The sequence below is a fragment of the Octodon degus genome, unplaced genomic scaffold (assembly GCF_000260255.1).
Source record: "Octodon degus isolate 3935 unplaced genomic scaffold, OctDeg1.0 scaffold00099, whole genome shotgun sequence".
Classification (NCBI taxonomy): domain Eukaryota; kingdom Metazoa; phylum Chordata; class Mammalia; order Rodentia; family Octodontidae; genus Octodon; species Octodon degus.
The window spans coordinates 5,117,515-5,137,106 of NW_004524675.1; the positions used below are offsets into that span (position 1 = coordinate 5,117,515).

General features: G+C 35.6%; 1 protein-coding gene across 4 annotated transcripts in view; it reads left to right on the top strand.

The window, feature by feature from the left end:
* Caap1 (caspase activity and apoptosis inhibitor 1) overlaps positions 1–19,592 on the top strand; it is a 160,266-nt gene that overhangs the window by 91,933 nt on the left and 48,741 nt on the right. For 3 of the 4 annotated variants that reach the window (XM_004638551.2, XM_023723511.1, XM_023723512.1), the window contains exon 6: positions 1,978–3,135. The exons of the other annotated variant lie outside the window; for it this stretch is intronic. In XM_004638551.2, coding sequence (XP_004638608.1) covers positions 1,978–2,324 — 347 coding nt within the window. In that variant the 3' untranslated portion in view covers positions 2,325–3,135. Of the gene's footprint in view, positions 1–1,977; positions 3,136–19,592 lie in introns of those variants that run through there. 4 annotated transcript variants of the gene reach the window in all.

Genomic DNA, 19,592 nt, shown 5'->3' on the forward strand with positions numbered 1-19,592 from the left:
GTTACTGTTTTAGAACTTGAACTTTAAATATACTCTCAGGGGTTTTTTAAAGAGAGAACCTGAGAATGTTAGGGATTTGCCACAATCATAAACTTCCTGGCACAATAAGGATCACGTATCCCAACATTGTATGTTCTCTCTCTACATGGCCACCCGTTATGTTTATCTACTTTTGTTTGCTGTCAGATAACATCTATTCTCATAAAAAGTCATGTTTTTAAAAAACTTACATTATAAAATCTTTCAAATAACCTGTAGATTTTTTTCAGCATTAGTGACTACAGATTTAGAATGTTAGGTTAAAGCCTGCTACGCCCTAAAATTGACTGTTGGAGTACAGCCTGGTAGCACTGGAGAGGCTTTGACAGGGAGAGCTGTCTGAGAAAAACAACCAACCAACCAACGAAAAACAGGTTTTAAAAAACTCAGTGCAGCTTTTCTTAGATTTGTTTCTGTCTCAAGTGAGAATACTAATATAATGTATTTCTTAATGCAGAGATTATATTCATTTTTCTATAATTGTTTTTACTATTTGGAAATGTTGCTTTGGGGAGACTTATAAAATGTTCCTTGACATCAAGTAATTAAAATTGTAACTATTTTTTAAGCATATTTTCTTTTTGGTCACAACAATAATTTATTGATTCATTTTACACTTTAATTATGGGATAAGGAATTTTTGTAACCTCGAAGGATATAAGAAGATCAATCAAGGTCAGTAAATTGTCTTTTATTAAATCAGTGAAGTAAAATTGTTTTTTCTTCCTAAGCATTTTATTACCAGAAGTTGCCATCTATTAATCTGCATTTTGTAAATAAGCTTCCCTTCCGTATTAGAATGCGATGAAGGACATCACTTGGGGAGTCACTACTTAAACAGAAAAACAAAACAAAACATGGAGACAGAGCTTTTGAAATAGGAAGGGGACCAAGCACTAGATAGAGCAGGGAGGGAAGACAGGAGCAGAGGAAAAAAGCAAAAAAACCCCATATATATATGGCCATATATATATATTATGTACACTTGCCAACATTCCACAATAAATTTAATTATTATGTACTACAAATGTGTACTAATAAACATTTTTTAAATGCCAGAAGCATAAAAGATAAATTAGAGAAAAGCAAATACTCAAAGTTGTAAATGATATCTGGAAGTTGAGTAATAGTGAGAAAGTGAAGGTATTTGAGAGTTCTAATCTGCATTTTTATTTAGATTTTTCCTTTCAGTTTTAGAAGTTTCATAACATATACATTCTTTTTTTTTTTTTTTTTGTGGAACCAGAGATTGAACTCAGGCCCTTGTGTTTGCCAGGCAAGCACTTACTCTACTGAGCCATCTTCCCGGCCCCAACAAATACATTCTTAAAAATTATGGTATACTAACTTTATTAATTAAAATCATCTTCATGAAGACTTATTTTTATCTTAGAAAATGGCCTTAGGCATTCTCTTTTTAATTTATTGATTTACAACCAAGTGTTTGAAAAAGCATATGAAAAGATTTGGGGTAATTGTAATGCATATTGCTTCTAGCTTGCTGATGATGTTTTTCCTTGTTTGTACTTTATAAACCAAAGTATTGTAAATGCCTTCTAGAGTGAATTTTTTTATCTTTAGTAATAAATTCTCTATCTAAAAGATTTCCAACATCAGCTTTCATTTTATACTGCAGAATCTTCACTGTGATACAAAACATGACATTTTACAAAACATCATGAGAACTCTATATGATGGAATGTTACCTACTGCTTCTGTGGACTCCTAAGTTAGAATGAAAAGTACTTTAAGATTTACATAAAATTCAGTCCTTTTGGAAGGAGTCAAAGAAAGGGATGAAATGGGGTATATGCCGTGTGCCTGAGACTCCATGGTGGGAGGTACAGTCAAAGCAGCCCTTTGATTGTAAATAGTAAGGAAATTTTGATACAAGTTGTTTAGGTTATATGGTTCCCCCCCCTTTTTTTTTTTTTGCAGGCAAAGGGGAAGATAGTGATGTACTCAGTATAAATGCAGATGCTTATGACAGTGACATAGAAGGCCCATGCAATGAAGAAGCGGCTGCTCCTGAGGCTCCAGAAAATTCAGTCCAAAGTGAAGCTGGTCAGATAGACGACCTGGAGAAGGACATTGAAAAAAGTGTAAATGAAATTCTGGGACTGGCAGAATCTAGCCCGAAGGAACCCAAAGCAGCCACCCTGACTGTTCCTCCACCAGAAGATGTCCAACCCTCTGCACAGCAGCTGGAGCTGCTAGAACTTGAAATGAGGGCAAGAGCCATCAAGGCCCTCATGAAAGCTGGTGATATAAAAAAGCCAGCCTAGCTATTTAAATTGAATTTGAATTTTAGATGTGTTCAAACAAACCACATCATAAAAATTTGTGTCTGAAGTTTATTTGGGTCTTGTGTGGTATTTCTCATGTAACCATTATTAGGTAAATTCATCTTAGACCTAAAATACCTTTTTAAAATAACTTTTATATTATAGGTGTGTGTTTGAACTCATGGCAAATATAATTTGGATTTCCTGGATATGTTTTTTAGATGAATATTTGGCTTTGTCTGCAAATTAATATCTTAAAGCTATTAAGAAAGAGTTACAGCATTTTTTGTTTTGGCCCCAAAAGCTTTAAGAAAGATTGACCAAGCATGCTTCTCTTAAGGCTACTTATATTTTGCAATACAATATTAAATTATTGCTCCTAGATTTGTTAAATTTAGTTTTGTGTATATGTATTTTTAAAATGTACTGTTTTGAAGATGCCTTTTGTGGATGTGCATTTCCTAGTTAAAACTGAGTAGCAGTTTCTGTTATAAGGCTTAAAGATCTGAAATGACAGAAAAACTTTTATAAAGAAAAAAGAGGACTCAGTTTAAGGCAGTTCTTTACAATGTAGAGCTGATTGCTCATGTATAATTGCAGCAGACAACCTTTTCTAGCAGGTATTTGATCCTACCGGAAACTTTATTCATGTTTTTTTTCCCATAAAAAGGAACAAATTTTCATTTACATTCCAAGCTATCAGGAAAAGGAGGATATTTTATCATGCAGGGTTTCATTGGGTGTTGTTGATTGAAGCTCGGATGTGCTATATTTGCGTGAATTAAAAATAATAAAAGAATATCATTCTGGATTTGAAGACTTTTGATACTTTTCCAAGAACAAAATTAATTTCAAGAACCTTTGATAAGTTGATGTTCAAATTAATTTTATATAGATTTTATAAACAAATTAGCATCCTGCCACAGTTGCAGATTATCTCATTACTAAGCAGTTGTTTGATACCAAAATAGATTTAAGTAGGATCCCTTAACTTAAATTTTTTCTAAAATGTAAGTCTTGACCTGTTCTTATATTTGGTAATAAATATAGTATATTTTATTTAGAAGCCATACTCTACTAACACAGTTTGAACATTTTTCTTATACACAATTTGCTGGGATTATGTTGTGGTGGTTTAATTATAGCTAATTTAAAGGGTTTTTGAATGGAAATTTTGATTCCAACTTGGAAGTTAATAAAATAGTACAGAATAAACTTTATTGCTGCTTACTAATAAAATAATACAGAATAAACTTTATTGCTGCTTACTAATTATTAAAGTAGATGGTATTTGTGTGCTTAAGCATTTAAGAGTAGAAAAGGGTCTGAATGCTATTGGCATTTAATGTTACTATCTTCATGAAGCACTGTGTATCTGTTCTATTAAGTGTACAAAATGGTTTGGAGGATATTTGATTGCAGTAGGTATGTGTGAGATAGAATAAACTGAACAAAATAGTGGCTACTTAGATTTCTATGTTTTACAAATCAGTTTTACCTCTTATCCTTTTTTATTTTTAATGTTGAAAGATTTAAGGGCTGTCTGAAAATGACTGACTAGAGAATAGGAGTGTTGTTTTAGAACATGTCCAAGCAATGGGAAAACATTGCACAGTGATCTGATGTTGTCCTTTAAGTCATCAGCTCTCAGTGACTGCCTTGGAGGTCCTCAGACCTGTTCTCATCCTCTAAACCCAGAGATTGTTATAGTATAGATTGTAGCAGGGAATAGACTGAAGCTCTCTGTAAAGGTATCAGTGCAGCTTCTTGGTATTCCTGATGCCTGCCTTTTGTTAAGGTGAGGAAAATATTCAGGCAGTAATTAGTTACAAGTGTTTTAAAAGGTCAACTGAATTTTCCATTTAATGTAAAGCAATCCTAACTGACTAGGAACTTTACTCAAATCTTGACTATTGGGTGGCAGCTGATGTCCTCTGCCTTGGTGGGCAGTTGTTACAAGCAGTAGATCTTGGCCTACTTTCAGGTATTTCTCCATATGCAGGTAGGTTGTGAAAAATCACCCAAACCCTCAAATCTTTCTGTTAAACACCACCAGTTCCTTAAGCTATGAGGCAGTATATCCTTCCCTTATAAATCTTTCTGCCAAACCTATTTCCAGTAAAATGCTAGAGCTGGTATGATTAGTTACCTGAGTATAGGCCTTCTTTGTCACCTGAACCCTAATATGGTTGCGGTAAAATGTGTGCTTTTCAGTGGCATTTGAAGTAATAAGGCAAGGCTTTACCTAGTTTGGGCCAAATATTTGACATCCTTAGTTCTGATCTATTGTAAAAAGTAGGAAAAAAGAGTTTCAGTTTAGATACCTCTCGTTGATTGTATAGTTCCTAAGAAGTAAATGTAACAAAATTTCATCTTTATTTTAAAAGTACCAGTGAGTGTTCCAGTAGGAACTGAGATATATTCCTTTGGTATTTGATGATTAAGATGCTTTGTGATACAATGAAAGAATGTGAGAGTTCAGAGCAGATGGCTCTGACTGCTCTAGCCATCTGTGTGACCTTGCACAAGTAACTGTAAGACGAAGCACATTGTCAGCCTAGTACATGATTATCTTTCAGCTGTAATAGTTTGGTTCTATTACAGAATACTTTTAAATTCAAGAAATATAGAACCCTTGAGTTCAAGTATTTCTTATGTATTGTATTTCCCTCCCTTTGCAATTCAAAAATCAGTCTGTGGTGTTTCTCGTGTCTCTTGCTGTTCTGGAAGTGAACAAAGTCTAGGTTCCAATTCAGGGTGGTGCACCTCACCCTGAAGCTTATACCTTATACCTATTGCCATTCTCATTGTCAGCATTTCTTGGTAAGTATCCTGCTTAGAATTACTCACTTTGGACTATAAACTTACTGTTTTATTTCAGAATAATATTATTTTTCTGTCTTGGTACTAGGGATTGAACTGAGGGCCTTCCAACTGAACTACAGCCCTAGCTCTTTTTTTTTTTTTATCTCTTCTCTCGCAGAGTTTCTAAGTTGTCTGGACTGGGCTTGAATTAACAGGCCTCCTGCCTCAGGTTCTCAGAGCGCTGGCCCAACAGGCATGTTTAACTGTGCCAGGCTAGTATGTAAGTAATTTTGTGTCAGACTAGGTGGGTCCCCCCCATACCACCAAAGCTTATAGTGAAAAATAACACCTTCCTGTCACTTTTTAACCAGTGTCATTTTTCTGAGGTAACTACTTTCAAATCTTATAGCTGTTTCTTGTATTTGTATATATACTACAAATACTACAGCCTGACGTCATCATTATGCTATTCAGTGGTGTCTGTGATCTATTTTGGTATGTGAAGGTTAAGCGCTAGTTCCCCTAACTTTTCCCCTAAACCCATACCTTCCTCTCTTAGCCTACCAGTATAATGTGGTTGTATCACACTTTCTGGTACAGTTAGCAGTCAGTATTTATACTTTTCTGCCATGTAATTACTAGTCACTACTGGCCTGTGTGATGTCTGTAACTATATTTTGTCCAATTATTTTAATGTTTTTTGAAGTTAATATAATTGCTTGTTTTATTTGTTCAGTGTTCTATGTAGCAGACATTATCCCTAAAGTGTCCCCTAGAAGTATAAATAAATCTCTTACTTGGAGGCTGGCCAGATTGCTCAGTGGACTAAGAGCCTGCTTAGGCAAGTGCAGGGACTGGAGTTCGATCCCCTGTACCACATGCCACACCGGCCCCACCTCTGGCTGTGTTGAGCCGGCCACTGACCATGCGTCGTGGCACATGCCTGTATTCCCAGCACTGGGGAGGCTGAAAACAGGAAGATCACTATTTTTCTGAGCTGGGCAGGGAGACCCTGTACCAAATACATTTAAAAAAAGAAAAAAGTCTCTTAGTAGCTTCAGACTTACCATATAGCCTGACATTTTCTGTTTTTGGGTGTTTTTTTTTTTTTGGTACTGGGACTTGAACTTATACTTCCTAGGCAAGCGCTGTGCCACTGAGCTATATCTGGGCCTGTTGTTAATAGCGTTTGTCCTGGAGTGCTGTCTCTTTTTGATAATCTAGGTGAGTTGCTCTTGACCTTTCATGTTGGAGCCAGCATTCCTGACTTCTTTGACCTTCCTCTTGTTTTTTTCCCTCATTTTGGTGGTGCACCTCACCCTGAAGCCTCCGGTGAAAGATGCATTAGCTATAGATTGTTTTGAGCCATTGGGTGACTCAGCAGGGCTTAGTTCTGTCTGTACAGTCTTGGAGCTTTATGTGAGTGTAGCTGTCTAGATGCAGAATCATGGGCCGCACTGCACCAGTGCCTTCTAGCCTCCATTGAGGCTACTGAGAATTCACTTGGCATGCTGACTCTTAGTGTATGTCTTGTTTATTTCTTTTCGGAAGCTGACAGATCTGATTTTATCCCCATTGCTCTGAAATTTCTTGATGTTTCGTAGGCATAGGTCTTTTTCATTCATTAAGTTTATCATTAGTAAATTCTTACTGGGGAAATCATGTCTTTCAGTTCTGGTTTTTAAGTATTACTTTTTTTTTTTTTTTTTTTTTTGCGGAACTGGGGATTGAACTCAGGCCCTTGCACTTGCCCAGGAAGTGCTTATTCTACTGAGCCATCCCCCAGCCCCTAAGTATTACTTCTTAGATGAACTTTTTCCCCTCTAGTTTTTTTCTAATCTATATTTCAGATAATTATTCTACTCAGCTCTATCTTAGGCCTGAGTTTTAAAAATTTTTTATTTGTACTTTATCTCTTTTCTAGTTTTTCATATTTTTAATTGTTTATTGAAGTTTATTCTGTCGTTTTCCTTAAACTATCCTATCTTTTTTCTTTTTTTTTTTGTGGCAGAACTGGGAATTGAACTGAAGCGCTTGCATTTGCCAGGGAAGCGCTTATTCCACTGAGCCATCTCCCCACCGCCCATCCTATTTTTAATGTACAAAAAATTTTTAACTATTTTTATTTTCTGAATATTCTCTTTTTACAGTAGCATTATAAAGGCAGCAAATGTGGCTTAGTGGTAGAGTGCTTGCCTAGCTTGTGGAAAGCCCTGGGTTTAATCCACAGTGTTGCCCCCAAAAACGAAAAAAAAAAAGTAATCTTGTGTCTATAGAGCAATGGCTGCAGTATGCATACCTTTTATGTGTCTTGTTAGGCCTGGCACATTGAACTTGCGCCTCAGACTTTCTTATACCCTGTGAGAACACCCTCAGATCCTCCCAAGGATATGGCAGGTTCGATGGTCTTAAGGAGCACTCACAGGATCGCTTTGTCCTCTGCCCTGAGGGAGGCTTCCCATCTTGCAGGAGAATGTGTTAAGGCAGTTTTCTCACCTCCTTCCTTGGTTGCTTTGAGACCTGAAATTTTCTACCTTTACCTCCTTACAGCACAGCTTTAGGCTATCACATTGCTTAGCTGCAGCATAGCATTAGCTTCATAGTGACAGGATGTCCCATGGCTCCTGTTATATTGTCATCTGGTCCCTTTTGTGTTGGTGTCATCCAACACACAGAGGCCATAGAGGCTTGATGTGTGACAACTCTTGTCTCGCTGCCTGTAAGTAATAAGCTGTCTGAATCTAAAAAGAGCTCTCATTTCTTTTCTGGCTAAATCTGCTGGTACTTACTTGGCTCTTGCATTGGCCTTGTGTTCAACTTTTGTGGATGTAACATTTTACTTCTGAGGATATTAATATTTTAATCTGTAACTTATCTTTTGCTTCCTTCAAAGTTATTTTTTTTCTTTATTTTGTACTTGTGATGTTTTCTCAAATTTCCTTAAATCTTTGCTGATACTTGACTGATAATTGTTAATTGGAAGCTCTTTGTTTTTGGCTAGGGCTAATTATTTGGTAGAATTCTCTTTTCACTTAAGCTGGCTCAAGGACATGCTTTGGTTTCCTAAGCCTGTTTTCACTAGGCTGGCCCTGCCATTCACTCTGCTTGGTGCCTCTGAGTTCAGAATCTTATGCTTGCACTTTGCCAAAGTCTTTGGTGGAGACCAACTTTCATATTGTAATGCTGTGGCACCCTGGAAGAACTTGAGATTTTTATTACTGAGCCTTACTTGGGTTTGTGTTTAGAATCAACTTACTTCCTAGTATCATGTCTGAGTAGGTTCTTTTCACTCATTGTGCTCCAGCTTCCAGAAATTTTTTTCTTTTTTTTCTCGAGAGTTTTTTTGATCCATCTCTAACATCTCTTTTATTGTCCAAAATAAATGAACCTTTCTTACCTTTGTCATATTAGTGAGCTTTCCCGAGGGAGTCAGGGCAAATGTGGTAGTTAATATGCTATGTTTAAATAGAAGCTACTTGTTTTTTAAACCTAGTTTTTATTGTATCAGTTTTAATTCTTTTGTAAATACTAGTTTAGCGAGATTAAAATCTTAATTGGTTACAGATGGGAGGGATGAAAGTGTGGACGAAGATGACAGCAGTCAGAATCAGTGATATGCAAGGAGAACAGTGGCGCCATTACTTCTGGTTGTGTGTTTTCTCTCCTTCTTAATCCTTTATTTTTGGAGACAGGGTCTTGCTATGTAGGTCAGGCTGGCCTTGAACTTACTGTGAGCCAAGACTGTCCTCAAACTCACGGCAATCCCTCTACCTCTGCTTCCTGTAGCACTGGGGTTGTGGACAGGTGTGCAGGCTCCGTGCCAGGTGACAAGGTGATTTCAGTTAGCGTCTGTCTTGTTACTTGTTCAATGTGAATATTACCAGGTATGTATTGGGCTCTTTCACTATGCAATTCTGTAATTCTAGAACCTTTTTGTTTTGTTCATTTTAAATTGAAGACTGTTTCCTTGAATTATTATTGTAGTGTTTACTTTTATTGTTTATGTGTATGTCATCCTGCTCCTTTTTATTTTTTATTTTTTTTTATGTTTTGGTGGTACCAGGGATAGAACTCAGTCTGCTCCTTTTAAAATAACATTATGTAGGATTTGACTTACTATTTGTCTCATTTTTATATGAAATTTGTTCTTCTGAACTTTTAAAGGAAACCTGGCTTAGGTTAGCTTTTCTATTTTATGTTCTTTTATCTGTTTTTGTTCTCTGGTATTCTAAAATGAGGCAGCTTGCTTTCTGAGAATTATTACTCTGATCTCTTCTTTTACTTTTCCCTCTTTTATTTTTATTATAAAATTTCTCTCTTTTATTTTTCTGCCTTCAGTTTTATTCTACAATGAATTGTTTCTCCATATCATGAGAATCTGTTTTAAGAGTCCTGGCTAGTCAAGTGAAAGAAGTCTTAAGAGTCTACACCAGCATACAGCTACTTCCAGACTTTTTTATAATTTATATTCAGTTTATATTTATAGTCCATTCAAGTTTCAACTGCTTTCAAATTGGCTTTCCATGATTTCCGCTTCCTTTGGCTTGTTCCTGTTGCTAGGTTGCTTCGATGCCCAAGTGGCTTCTCTTTGCTTTCTCCTATAGAAGTGCTGATATTATAGTATTATGACTTGTTTGTGGTTTGTTCTAGTCTTTCATTTTGTGGTACGGGGAACTGAACTCAGGACCTTGTGCTTGCCAGGCAAACACTTATTCTACTGAGCTATCTCCCTGGCCTTGTTCTAGTCTTTGTTATGGACTTTGTGGAGATGCTTAGTTTTCAGTGTCTTGGGGTTTCTTTTTGTTCTTATTTTATATGGGACTATGAAGATATTTAAAACCCCCTTTTTCTGTCATCTTTAGTTGCTTTTGTATACAGCTAGCCATAGTGTTTTATATCCAGGAAAACTAATATATATGTAAGATAGATTTTTGAATTATTTTCTTAAAATTAATTTTTATAAGTCTTTGGATATTTTCATTTTATAACCTAATCCTGGTATTTTATTCAATAGAAACAGTTGTTAGTCTGAAGGTACAGCCATTTAGCTCTGCTCCTTAAAAATAAGGGAATTTTGGTTCAATCCCTAGCATGCCCCCAGGATACGCTGAGACATGATTGGAACTGGGCATGGTTGTGCACTCCTATAATCCCAGCACTTGGGAGGCTAAAAATAGGAGAATCACTGGGAGTCTGATCTATGGAATGAGACCCTGTAGACCCTGAACTAATACAGTAAAAAAAAAAGGCGGGGGAACTTATTTTTTTAGCAATATTTTTATAATAATTACCTGTAATAATAATTACCAGTTGAAAGTTTTAAAATCATAGCATAAAATTTATATTAAACTATATACCTTTATAGTTTCAAATGAACCAATGTTTTTTTTCTTTTATTTTAGAACCAATGTTTTAATGTCACTTTATAATTCCTTGAAAGAGCCACATTCTTTGTACCACTTATAAAAGATAGTTTCTCTTCAACAGTTTTTATTTATTCATTATTCTTCTATTTTACCGTATCTTGAAATATTCTCCACTGTGAACTTATTTTTCTCAAAGTTCAAAAATGAATTAGAGGTTTTAGTAATTTATTACTGCCCTAATACATTTGGCATGAAATGTAAGAAAGTTGTTTCTAGTGTGATAATTAAAGATCACCAAACATTGATAGAAAGTTGGCATTATTGCCTATCATATTTATCAGTTTATTGTAACACAGAACTGCTCAGCCCAAAAGGCATTAAGCAAGCATCAATAAGCGTTATAAAATTTTTATTTCTGTTAGTGAAAAAGATAGCTTGGAGTAGTTGATTGCAGTAAAAGAATTGTTTTGGTGTTAAACATCTGTGTAACAGCTTTTTGTGGTATTTTTTTTTTTTTTTTAACCAGTAAACATGGAAGAAGGAAAATACCATGAACATTAAGAAACTTTAAAATCTGATTATGAGGTCCTTTGATTTATTCATTACTGTAGAAACCTTCATGTTTATTTCTACAACAAACTTGCAATATGTAGAATGCAAAAAACCTTTATTTTTTCTTATTTATAGCCAAATTTAAATGTTAAAATACTGCATTTTCTTGTCAGGCTTCATGTTTTATAGATCTTCCTTGCTATTAACATTAAAATATGTAAACAGAATACTTGTGTAATCTGAAGCCTATAAAAAGGTTTTTGTTGTTCTCTGGTTAATCAAATTCCTGGTAAAACCCCTGGAGACAGAACCAAAGATTAACTATAAATACTGCCTCGTTCCAAAAATGTGTGTAGCAATTAATCATCCTTGTTTCATTTTCTTTTTTAATACATGTTCATCTAGTCAGCTTTCTTTTTAAATACATGTTAAGATATTATCTTTTTGCCACCTAATCTGCAGGTGAAAAGTCTTTGGTATTCATTTGAACTGGTTTTTTTTTTTTTTTTTTTTTTTTGGTGGAACCGGGGATTGAACTCATGAACTGTCTTTTGATAGGATGTGACTTTTACCTTGACCAAAATCAGCCTTATCGTACTGGTACTGCTCTCCATACTGAGTGAATGCAGTCAGCCCTTCAGTTATAAAATGTTTGTATCAGTCAACATGTGACAACTATAAGCACTTGGATTTAGTAGCTCGTTAGAGTCATTCCAGCCATAGTTCTTGAAGCAACAGAACTGGCGAGCATGGACTGAATCTTTGGAAAGTGCCAATAACGATAAACCTTTGCTCTGTGTAAAAGACAAAACAAAATTTTATTTTCATGTCTCCATTTTATATATTAATGTTAGTCCATTTTTTGAAAACTTACTAGCTTTTAATGTGAAGGGTAGTCATTTCACTGATAATTATTTTTGAATTCCCCAAATTACCCCTAAGTGCATGTATGTGCATTTCAGAAACTTAAATTATAGCTCCTCCTGGGAATAAACTTGTACATCATCAGTGTTAAATGTTTAATTGCATATTGGTTTGAAGTACTTGTCTTTAGTAGTAAGATGTTAGAAAGTAGAATGCTGATTGGTTTGGTGTAAGTTTAGAGCTTGCAGAGCTACCAGATGACTAGCAACTGAAGGCTGCATAGTGGGCTGTTGGGGTCTGCGCTGAAGCAGCGTACCTGGCCAGCCGTTTCTGTCTACTGTTCTTTATTCTCCTTTCCCTTTTATCACTTCTCTCTTTTGCTCCTACCATTTCACTGCTCTTCACTTTCTTCCTTAGTCATGTTTTTGTTACACATTTTTTTTTTTTTTTAGTTCTTTGCTGTGATCTCAACCTAGAAACCTTAAGAAAAGTGGAAATATATTGCATACAACTTTATGTAAAGATGTAGTTTTGAATTATTTTGAGAATTTTATGATCAAAGAACCAGAGAAATAGACTTTCTGATCAAATGAAACCTAGATTCAAATACTGATACATTTAATATTTGTTTATTGCATGTGGGCTGCAAAAATATTCACTTAGGATTGCTGTTTTTTCATTAAAGAGTATATGAAAGCCTTTGGCAAGCCACTTCCTCCCCTTGTTTTCCACAATTATTTCAGCATATATAGTCACTTTTGTTTATTATTTTCCTAATAGCTTTCACAACCTGAGTTTATTAAAAACATATGAATGTTATGTCATATTAAGTTCAGTCTTTTAAAAAAAGCTTTAAAATCCTAATTTATTGTTTGCAGTGTTGTAGGTTTATTGAAGATACCTTAAACAAAAAAACTAGAAAGAAGAAACCTGTCTAGATGTAACTTATTGGCTGTTTTGTTTTTTTTTTCTCCCACAATTAAATGATTTTATTGACACTTGACAACTGGCCTAAATAAAAAAGACTGATTTTGTTTATAGGTCTCTTTACTGATAGTAGGCATGAGGCAGCCTTAGTGGCCCTTGTACCTTTGAATATCATTATCCGTTGATCACGTTAGTGATATGCAGGCCTTTTCACTGGCCAAATTATGTTTGTGTGTGTTGTATATACACACACATGTTCACACATGATTATTATTGAGGGGCATAAAAAATAGATTAAAGGTAAATGACAATATGGAGAGAAGGTATTTTCATAGATAGGAAAGCTGTATAGTTAATACACTTAAGACATCGACATCTACAGAAATGCCTAAAATTGTATGGTGCTGACTTCTTAAGCTCAGAAAACACCGAAGGTGTGAGAATGCCTGGAAGGGTGCCAAAGGTACATGTACTACAGGGAGAAATGCCATCTGACAATGAAACAAGTGACAGACATGATCAAGTGCAGATTCTTAAGAGACTAGGGCAGAGACAGTATCACGCACTGAGGGGTGGATCACTATATTACCCTAGACTATGATCACTGGTGTTTTGAACAATAAAGCAATCTACAAGAAATGGGGTTCATGTACAATTGTGTGTGAATAAGTTGTAAAAACAAAGATTTGATATAAGAACATTACATGAGCAGCTTTGATTTACTGGATAAATGAGATCATTTTCAGGTAGTTATTTGAAAGTACTATATCCACTTACATTTGCTTGAAATCCTGGTTGCAGTCACAGTCTCTTTTTGGAAATGTAATTTTTGTTTAATGACAGTAAAGGAAATGGACTTGTGTATTCTGTGCTAGAAGACTACTTAAGTGTTCTTTAAAGCATATGTTTATTATTGAAAGAAGAAAGTAGCCCCAGAAGTAGTATGTTAGTTTGACACTTTGAAGGCATAAAATCAATGAAGAATGTAATTAGGGATAGTGGGTCTCTATGTTTGCCAGGGATATGTGGCATATTTAGGGAGCACACACTGCTTAATATTTCTCCATTGATAGATTGCTCAAGGTACCCCACTCCAATAGTTGCCATTATCTTAGCTATTATCTAAGTCTGGTACTTAATGTAACCAAGATTTGTTCATTTTTATTTTTTGTTTCTGGCTTCTTATAGTGGAATGAGGAAACTTAGTCAAAGTGCACTATCACACACTGTGTGTATGTATATGTATGTGACTTGTCTAAAAGAAAACACACTACAGTTTAAGAAATCAGACCTTTTGTTAACTGTCTTTGCTGTCTCAGCCTTCTGAGAATTCAGTGCAGTGTTTAACCAAACACGTTCTCTGAGTGCCTTGTTTTAAAGTTTCAGGTTTGTGTTATCCTGAGAAGAAAGGTCCTAAATAATATTTTCACAATGGTCCCTGTAAACAGTAGAATCTAACTAGTCAAAGCAGTGGATTTTTTTCCTTTGCTGATGATGTGTAATAAGCAACACCTCGGTAAAATAATAGAACAATAAACCTAAACTATTCTTTTACTGTTTTGAATTTGTGTCATTTTCTTTTTTAAAGGGATGGGACTAGGGCCTAAGAGACCTTTGGGTTTTTATATTTAATTGAAGTAGCAACATCTGCTGACAAGTAATAAATAACAACAATTCAGTGTGAATAAACCAGTCGGTTTCCACAGCAATGATTCATCTTCTGTCTTTTATTGCCATCAAGCTAAGAGACAGCTTCTTTTTGTCAGCTTATAGGAAAAATATGTGATATTTATCTCCTATAAAGGTTGCATTTTACATATTTAAGTAAAATAATTAAATCTGATTGTTTATTACATAAAACTGATTGTTCATTTACTTAAAGCTGAATTTATAACTGCTCAGTGTGTTTCCCTTTTAACTTCTTTCTTCAACTCGAGTAATACTCCTCAATGCATTTCTATCATTTATTTTCACAGATATGTTGATGTATCATTCATATCCCATAAAGTTCACTCTTAAAAAGTATACACTTCATTGGGTTTTATAGAGTTCTGTCTGTCAACACTACATCCAGAGCACTTTCATCACCCAGAAAGGCGCCACTGCCTGTCGCTGCCATGCCCGTCTCCTCTGCCCCTGCCAAGCACTCACACTTTTTCTCTCTGTGCATTTGCCTACTCTGGGAATTTCATATATGTGGGAATTGACAATAGGTGGCCTTTTGTGTCTGCCTTCTTTATTTTCAAGTTTCATGCCTGTTGTGACATGTATTCGTACTTCATTTCTTCTTACTGCCTAAAACATTTTATTGTAAATACTGACTATAGTATGATAGCTTTTTAAAGAAGTTTTGTATTCTTCTAGTAGCTGCAGCAGTTTTGGGCTTATTTCATTTGGTTAGTTCTCCTCATCATGGGCCCTATGTTAAGAGTTTGTTTATGGGCCGGGCAGTTTTTGATTGCAGATTTTACATTGTTGGCTTCTGGGTATTTTTATTTGTATGAATAGACATGAGCCTTTTTACTGAGACATGGTTAAGTTGCATGGAAGTAGTTTGATCCTTTCCAGCTTTCTTTTAAGATCTGATAGGACCATGTCATCTTCCTGCTGGGGCTGATTGTTTCCTACTGCTAAAACACCTTCCTGTGGACTTGGTACACATGGTGTAAATGATGGGACCTTGAGGACTGGCATCTGAACTTCCTCTGTCCCTGTCCCCGTGTGTGTGCTGGACACCATTACCTTTGCTCCACTACCATGGCTCTTTCCTTGGCCCTACCTGTGCACATTTGTGTACCTTTCAAAGTGCTCAGCTGAATACTGGAAGGAACCCTTAGTAGATTTTGTATTCTCCTTCTCTGTTGCTCTTTCATTCCTGCTGTGTCCTGAGATTTCTCACTGGTCCATTCCTCATGGACTTGGAGTTTCATTTTTCTAACTGGGTTACCTTTCCCAGTTCGTGGCCTGGAACTCTTCTTAAATCAGTTGTTGGATTTGTCTTGTCTCCTGCCTCACAGAGATCACTGTCTTTTATTATACAGGGGCCAGTGCCTTTAAGACTTGGTCTATATTGTTTCTGTGGTTTTAGTGGACAAAAGTCTAGTTCCTGTTGCTCCATTTGGATCACAAGTGGAGCTATCCCCTTTCCTCCACCAGATAATGAGCAGGTAGCTGTTCTACCACTGAGCTGTTAGTTGTTTTTCTTTTTTATTTCAAGACAGGGTCTTACTAAGTTGCCAAGACTGGCCTGGAACTTGTGATCCTCCTGCCTTAGCCTTGGAAGTAGCTCATCACAGATGTGTCTGGTTCTTTTATTCTTAATGTAAAATTCTGGGTTGCTTTTTCCCCACTTCTTTCAGTACTCAAAAACTGATCTCCTTTTTTCCGGCCTTTGTAGTGTTGAGGAACTCTACGGTATTCAAATTGTAAGTTACTTTGTATGTGATATACCATTTTTCTTTGACTATCATTGTAAGTTTTACTTTTTCTTTTCTCATCTTCTAAGACTCCAGTTACTTAAATATTAGGCCTTTTTAAAATATTGTTACAAAGATCCCTGAAGCCATTTTTTTTTTATTTTTAAAGAATACAAAATAGTGATAGAAAAACAGCATTAGAAATGATATTTCACTAAACAAAGTAATAGGAATTCAACAATGGTTGCTGTATTACCTGATGCTATCTTCAAATTAGTGTTCAGGTTACCAGATATAAACATGTAGAATTCTTTTTGTTTGTTTGTTTGTTTTGCGGTACTGGGGATTGAACTCAGGACCCTGCGCTTGCCACGCAAATGCTTATTCTACTGAGCTGTCTCCCCAGCTCCAACATGTAGAATTCACTTAAAGAAAAACAAAACAGTAGCAAAGAAGTTATAAGAAATTCAAAAGAGGGAAAAATAATCAGAGTAAAACTTAAATATTTTTTAAGCATTAAGTGCTCCTTTCAAAAGACCAGTGGAAGTTGACAATATAATTATCCAAATTATTCTGGATATATAGCTAAATATAGCTTTTCCCCTTTCATTTGTCCTTTTCCTCATCCCAGTTTTTCCTTGCCTTTGAACAATTTCTTTCCCTTTCACGGTATCTGTTGTACCATTTAGATTTTCATTACTCTTTCAGGTTCTAATACTAGCAAGATAATACACATTAGCATTTGATTCAGTCCTTACCAGTATAGTCACTAGTTACATCCATTTATCTATACAAGCTTCAAATTTATCTTTTAAAATATCTGAATAATACTCCACTGCATAAAAGTACCATATCTTTTTTTATCTATTCCTCAGTTGATGGGCATTTGGCTTGTTTGTTAGCTATGACAAATTGCACTGCTATAAACATGGATGCACATATATCTCTGTGGTTTGATGATTTCAGTTCTCTTGGAAAAATACCTAGGAGGGGAATAGCTGGCTTGAGTGGGATCTGCAATCCTAGGTTTTTAAGAAATCTCCACACTGATTTCCATATTGGTTATACCAGCTTGCATTCCCACCAACAGGTGAAAAGGGTTCTTTTTTTTCCACAGCCTCTCCAGTGTTTGTTACTTGTTGACTTCTTGATGATAGTCATTCTTTCTGGCATAAGATGGTATCTGAGTGTTGTTTTAATTTCCATTTCTTGAATGACCAATGATGTTGAAATTTTTTCATATATTTATTTGCCATTTGTAGTTCTTCATTTGTGAAATGTATATTCATCTCAGATGCCCATTTTGGGTTGGGTCTTTGAATTTTTTTTTTTGTGGAACCGGGGATTGAGGGTCTTTGAATTTTGCTGGACCAGTTTTTAAAAATTCTTTCTGTGTTCTAGATAGAAGTCCTTTGTCTGAAGGACAATTCGCTATAATTTTTTCCCAATTCATTGGTTTTCTTTTTACTCTGCTGGTGATTTCTTTTGATATGCAGAAACTTTCAAAAAAGATGAGATCCCAACTGTTGACTCTTTGAAGTATTTCCTGTGAACTTTGGTTTTTGTTCAGAAACTCTCTACCTATCCCTGTGTCTTTATGATATCTATCTACTTTCCCCTCCAGAAGATTGATTTTTAGGGGTTGACATTGTAATTTTAGATTACAAGTTCACCACTTAGTTCTTTTAATATTGTCTCCATGTTTTTTGAGATGCCGATCTCTTCACTCAACAAGACATCATTCTTCATTGAGCATAGTCGTGATAGCTGCTTAAATATCTGACAGTTTCAATGTCCAGATTTTCTTTGCTCTTTTAGCTTGACATAAATTGAGTAGATCCATTACTCCGATCCCAGTGAAGAAACAGAATATTGTAAGCACTTCAGAAACTCCAGGAATTTCTTGAGTTTTATCTTTTTGTTTACATTACTGTTTTCACATGTTTTTCAAGACTGAGAAGACAGATTACATTTATAGGATGAGGGAGATAACTGGTTAATCAAATTCCTGAAAGGGATGAAAAATACTAAGGTATTTGACCTTATTGATCATAAGAACTTAATATTAATTAAAATCACAATGAAGTACTACTAAAATGCTATCAGAAAGAATGGTTAAAAAATAATATTTGAGTAATTCAAATGTACTGCTGGAATTGGGTGTGGTGGGGCACGCCTGTAATCCCAGTACTTTGGAGGCTGAGGCAGGAGGATCTGTGAGTTCAAGGCCAACCTGGGATACACAGTTAATTCAAGGCCAGCCTGTATTATATAGTGAGACCCTGTCTCAAACAAACTACACTGCTCCTGAGAGCATAATAAATATACTATTTGAGGAAACTGTCATCAAACATAACATAACCTGTGTAACAATTTGATACATAGGCATATACTTATTAGAACTCTATATTACATTAGAAGAGACATAAAAATATTTATAAAAGTATTCTTAAAGCCAGAATTTAGAGCATCATAGATATCTGTCAGTAGTAGAATGAATTCATATAGTAGAACATTATGTAGCAGTGAATATGAATAAATGACTGGTGCATGCAATGTGGAAGGATTTCATATATGTGATACAAAATTAAAGAAGCCAAATAGAAAGGGGGCATGAGGAGGACTATTTCCTCATCCGAGTGGTGGCCATACTGGTAAGTTCTCTTTTAAAACTCTATTCGCTGTTGTAATTCGTGAACTTTTCTGTATTATACATCCTTATGGTTTATACCTAGATGTCAAAGGTTCTCATGCTCGTAGGTGCTGCTTTTGGAAGGTGATTGGTTCCTGGGTGTGTGATCCTCATTACTAGGTTAGTTCACTGATTGATTTATAACTGGGAGGTAAAGACTGGTCAAAAGAGGTGAGTCTCTGTGGGTGCAGCCTGGAAGGCTGTATGTGTCCCTGCTCCTCCTTTGACCCCTCCTTGTTCCCCACCGACCATGCCATGGACTGCTTCTCCTCTGCAGTGCCCTTCTGCTGTGCTTTCCTGCCTTAGACTAGCTGACTGTGAACTGAAACCTCTACAGACTATGAACCAAAATAAACTCCTTCAAGTTCTGGGTGTCAGTTACTGTATCCACACAGTAGAAAGTGATTAAGACATATGTCATAGGAAACAAAACAAAAAACCCAAAAACCTTCCCTATTGTGTGCTTATCTTTGTAAAATATCTACCACTTAGCTACATTCTCAGCACATCAGAATGCATCTTTAAAAAATGTATTTATGCATTTAGGAGAATATACGATTTCTTGTGATTGAAATCATTGAAGGTTAAATTTTGTTTCTCTGGGCACATTCTCTCACTGTTTCACAGGATATATATATATATATAT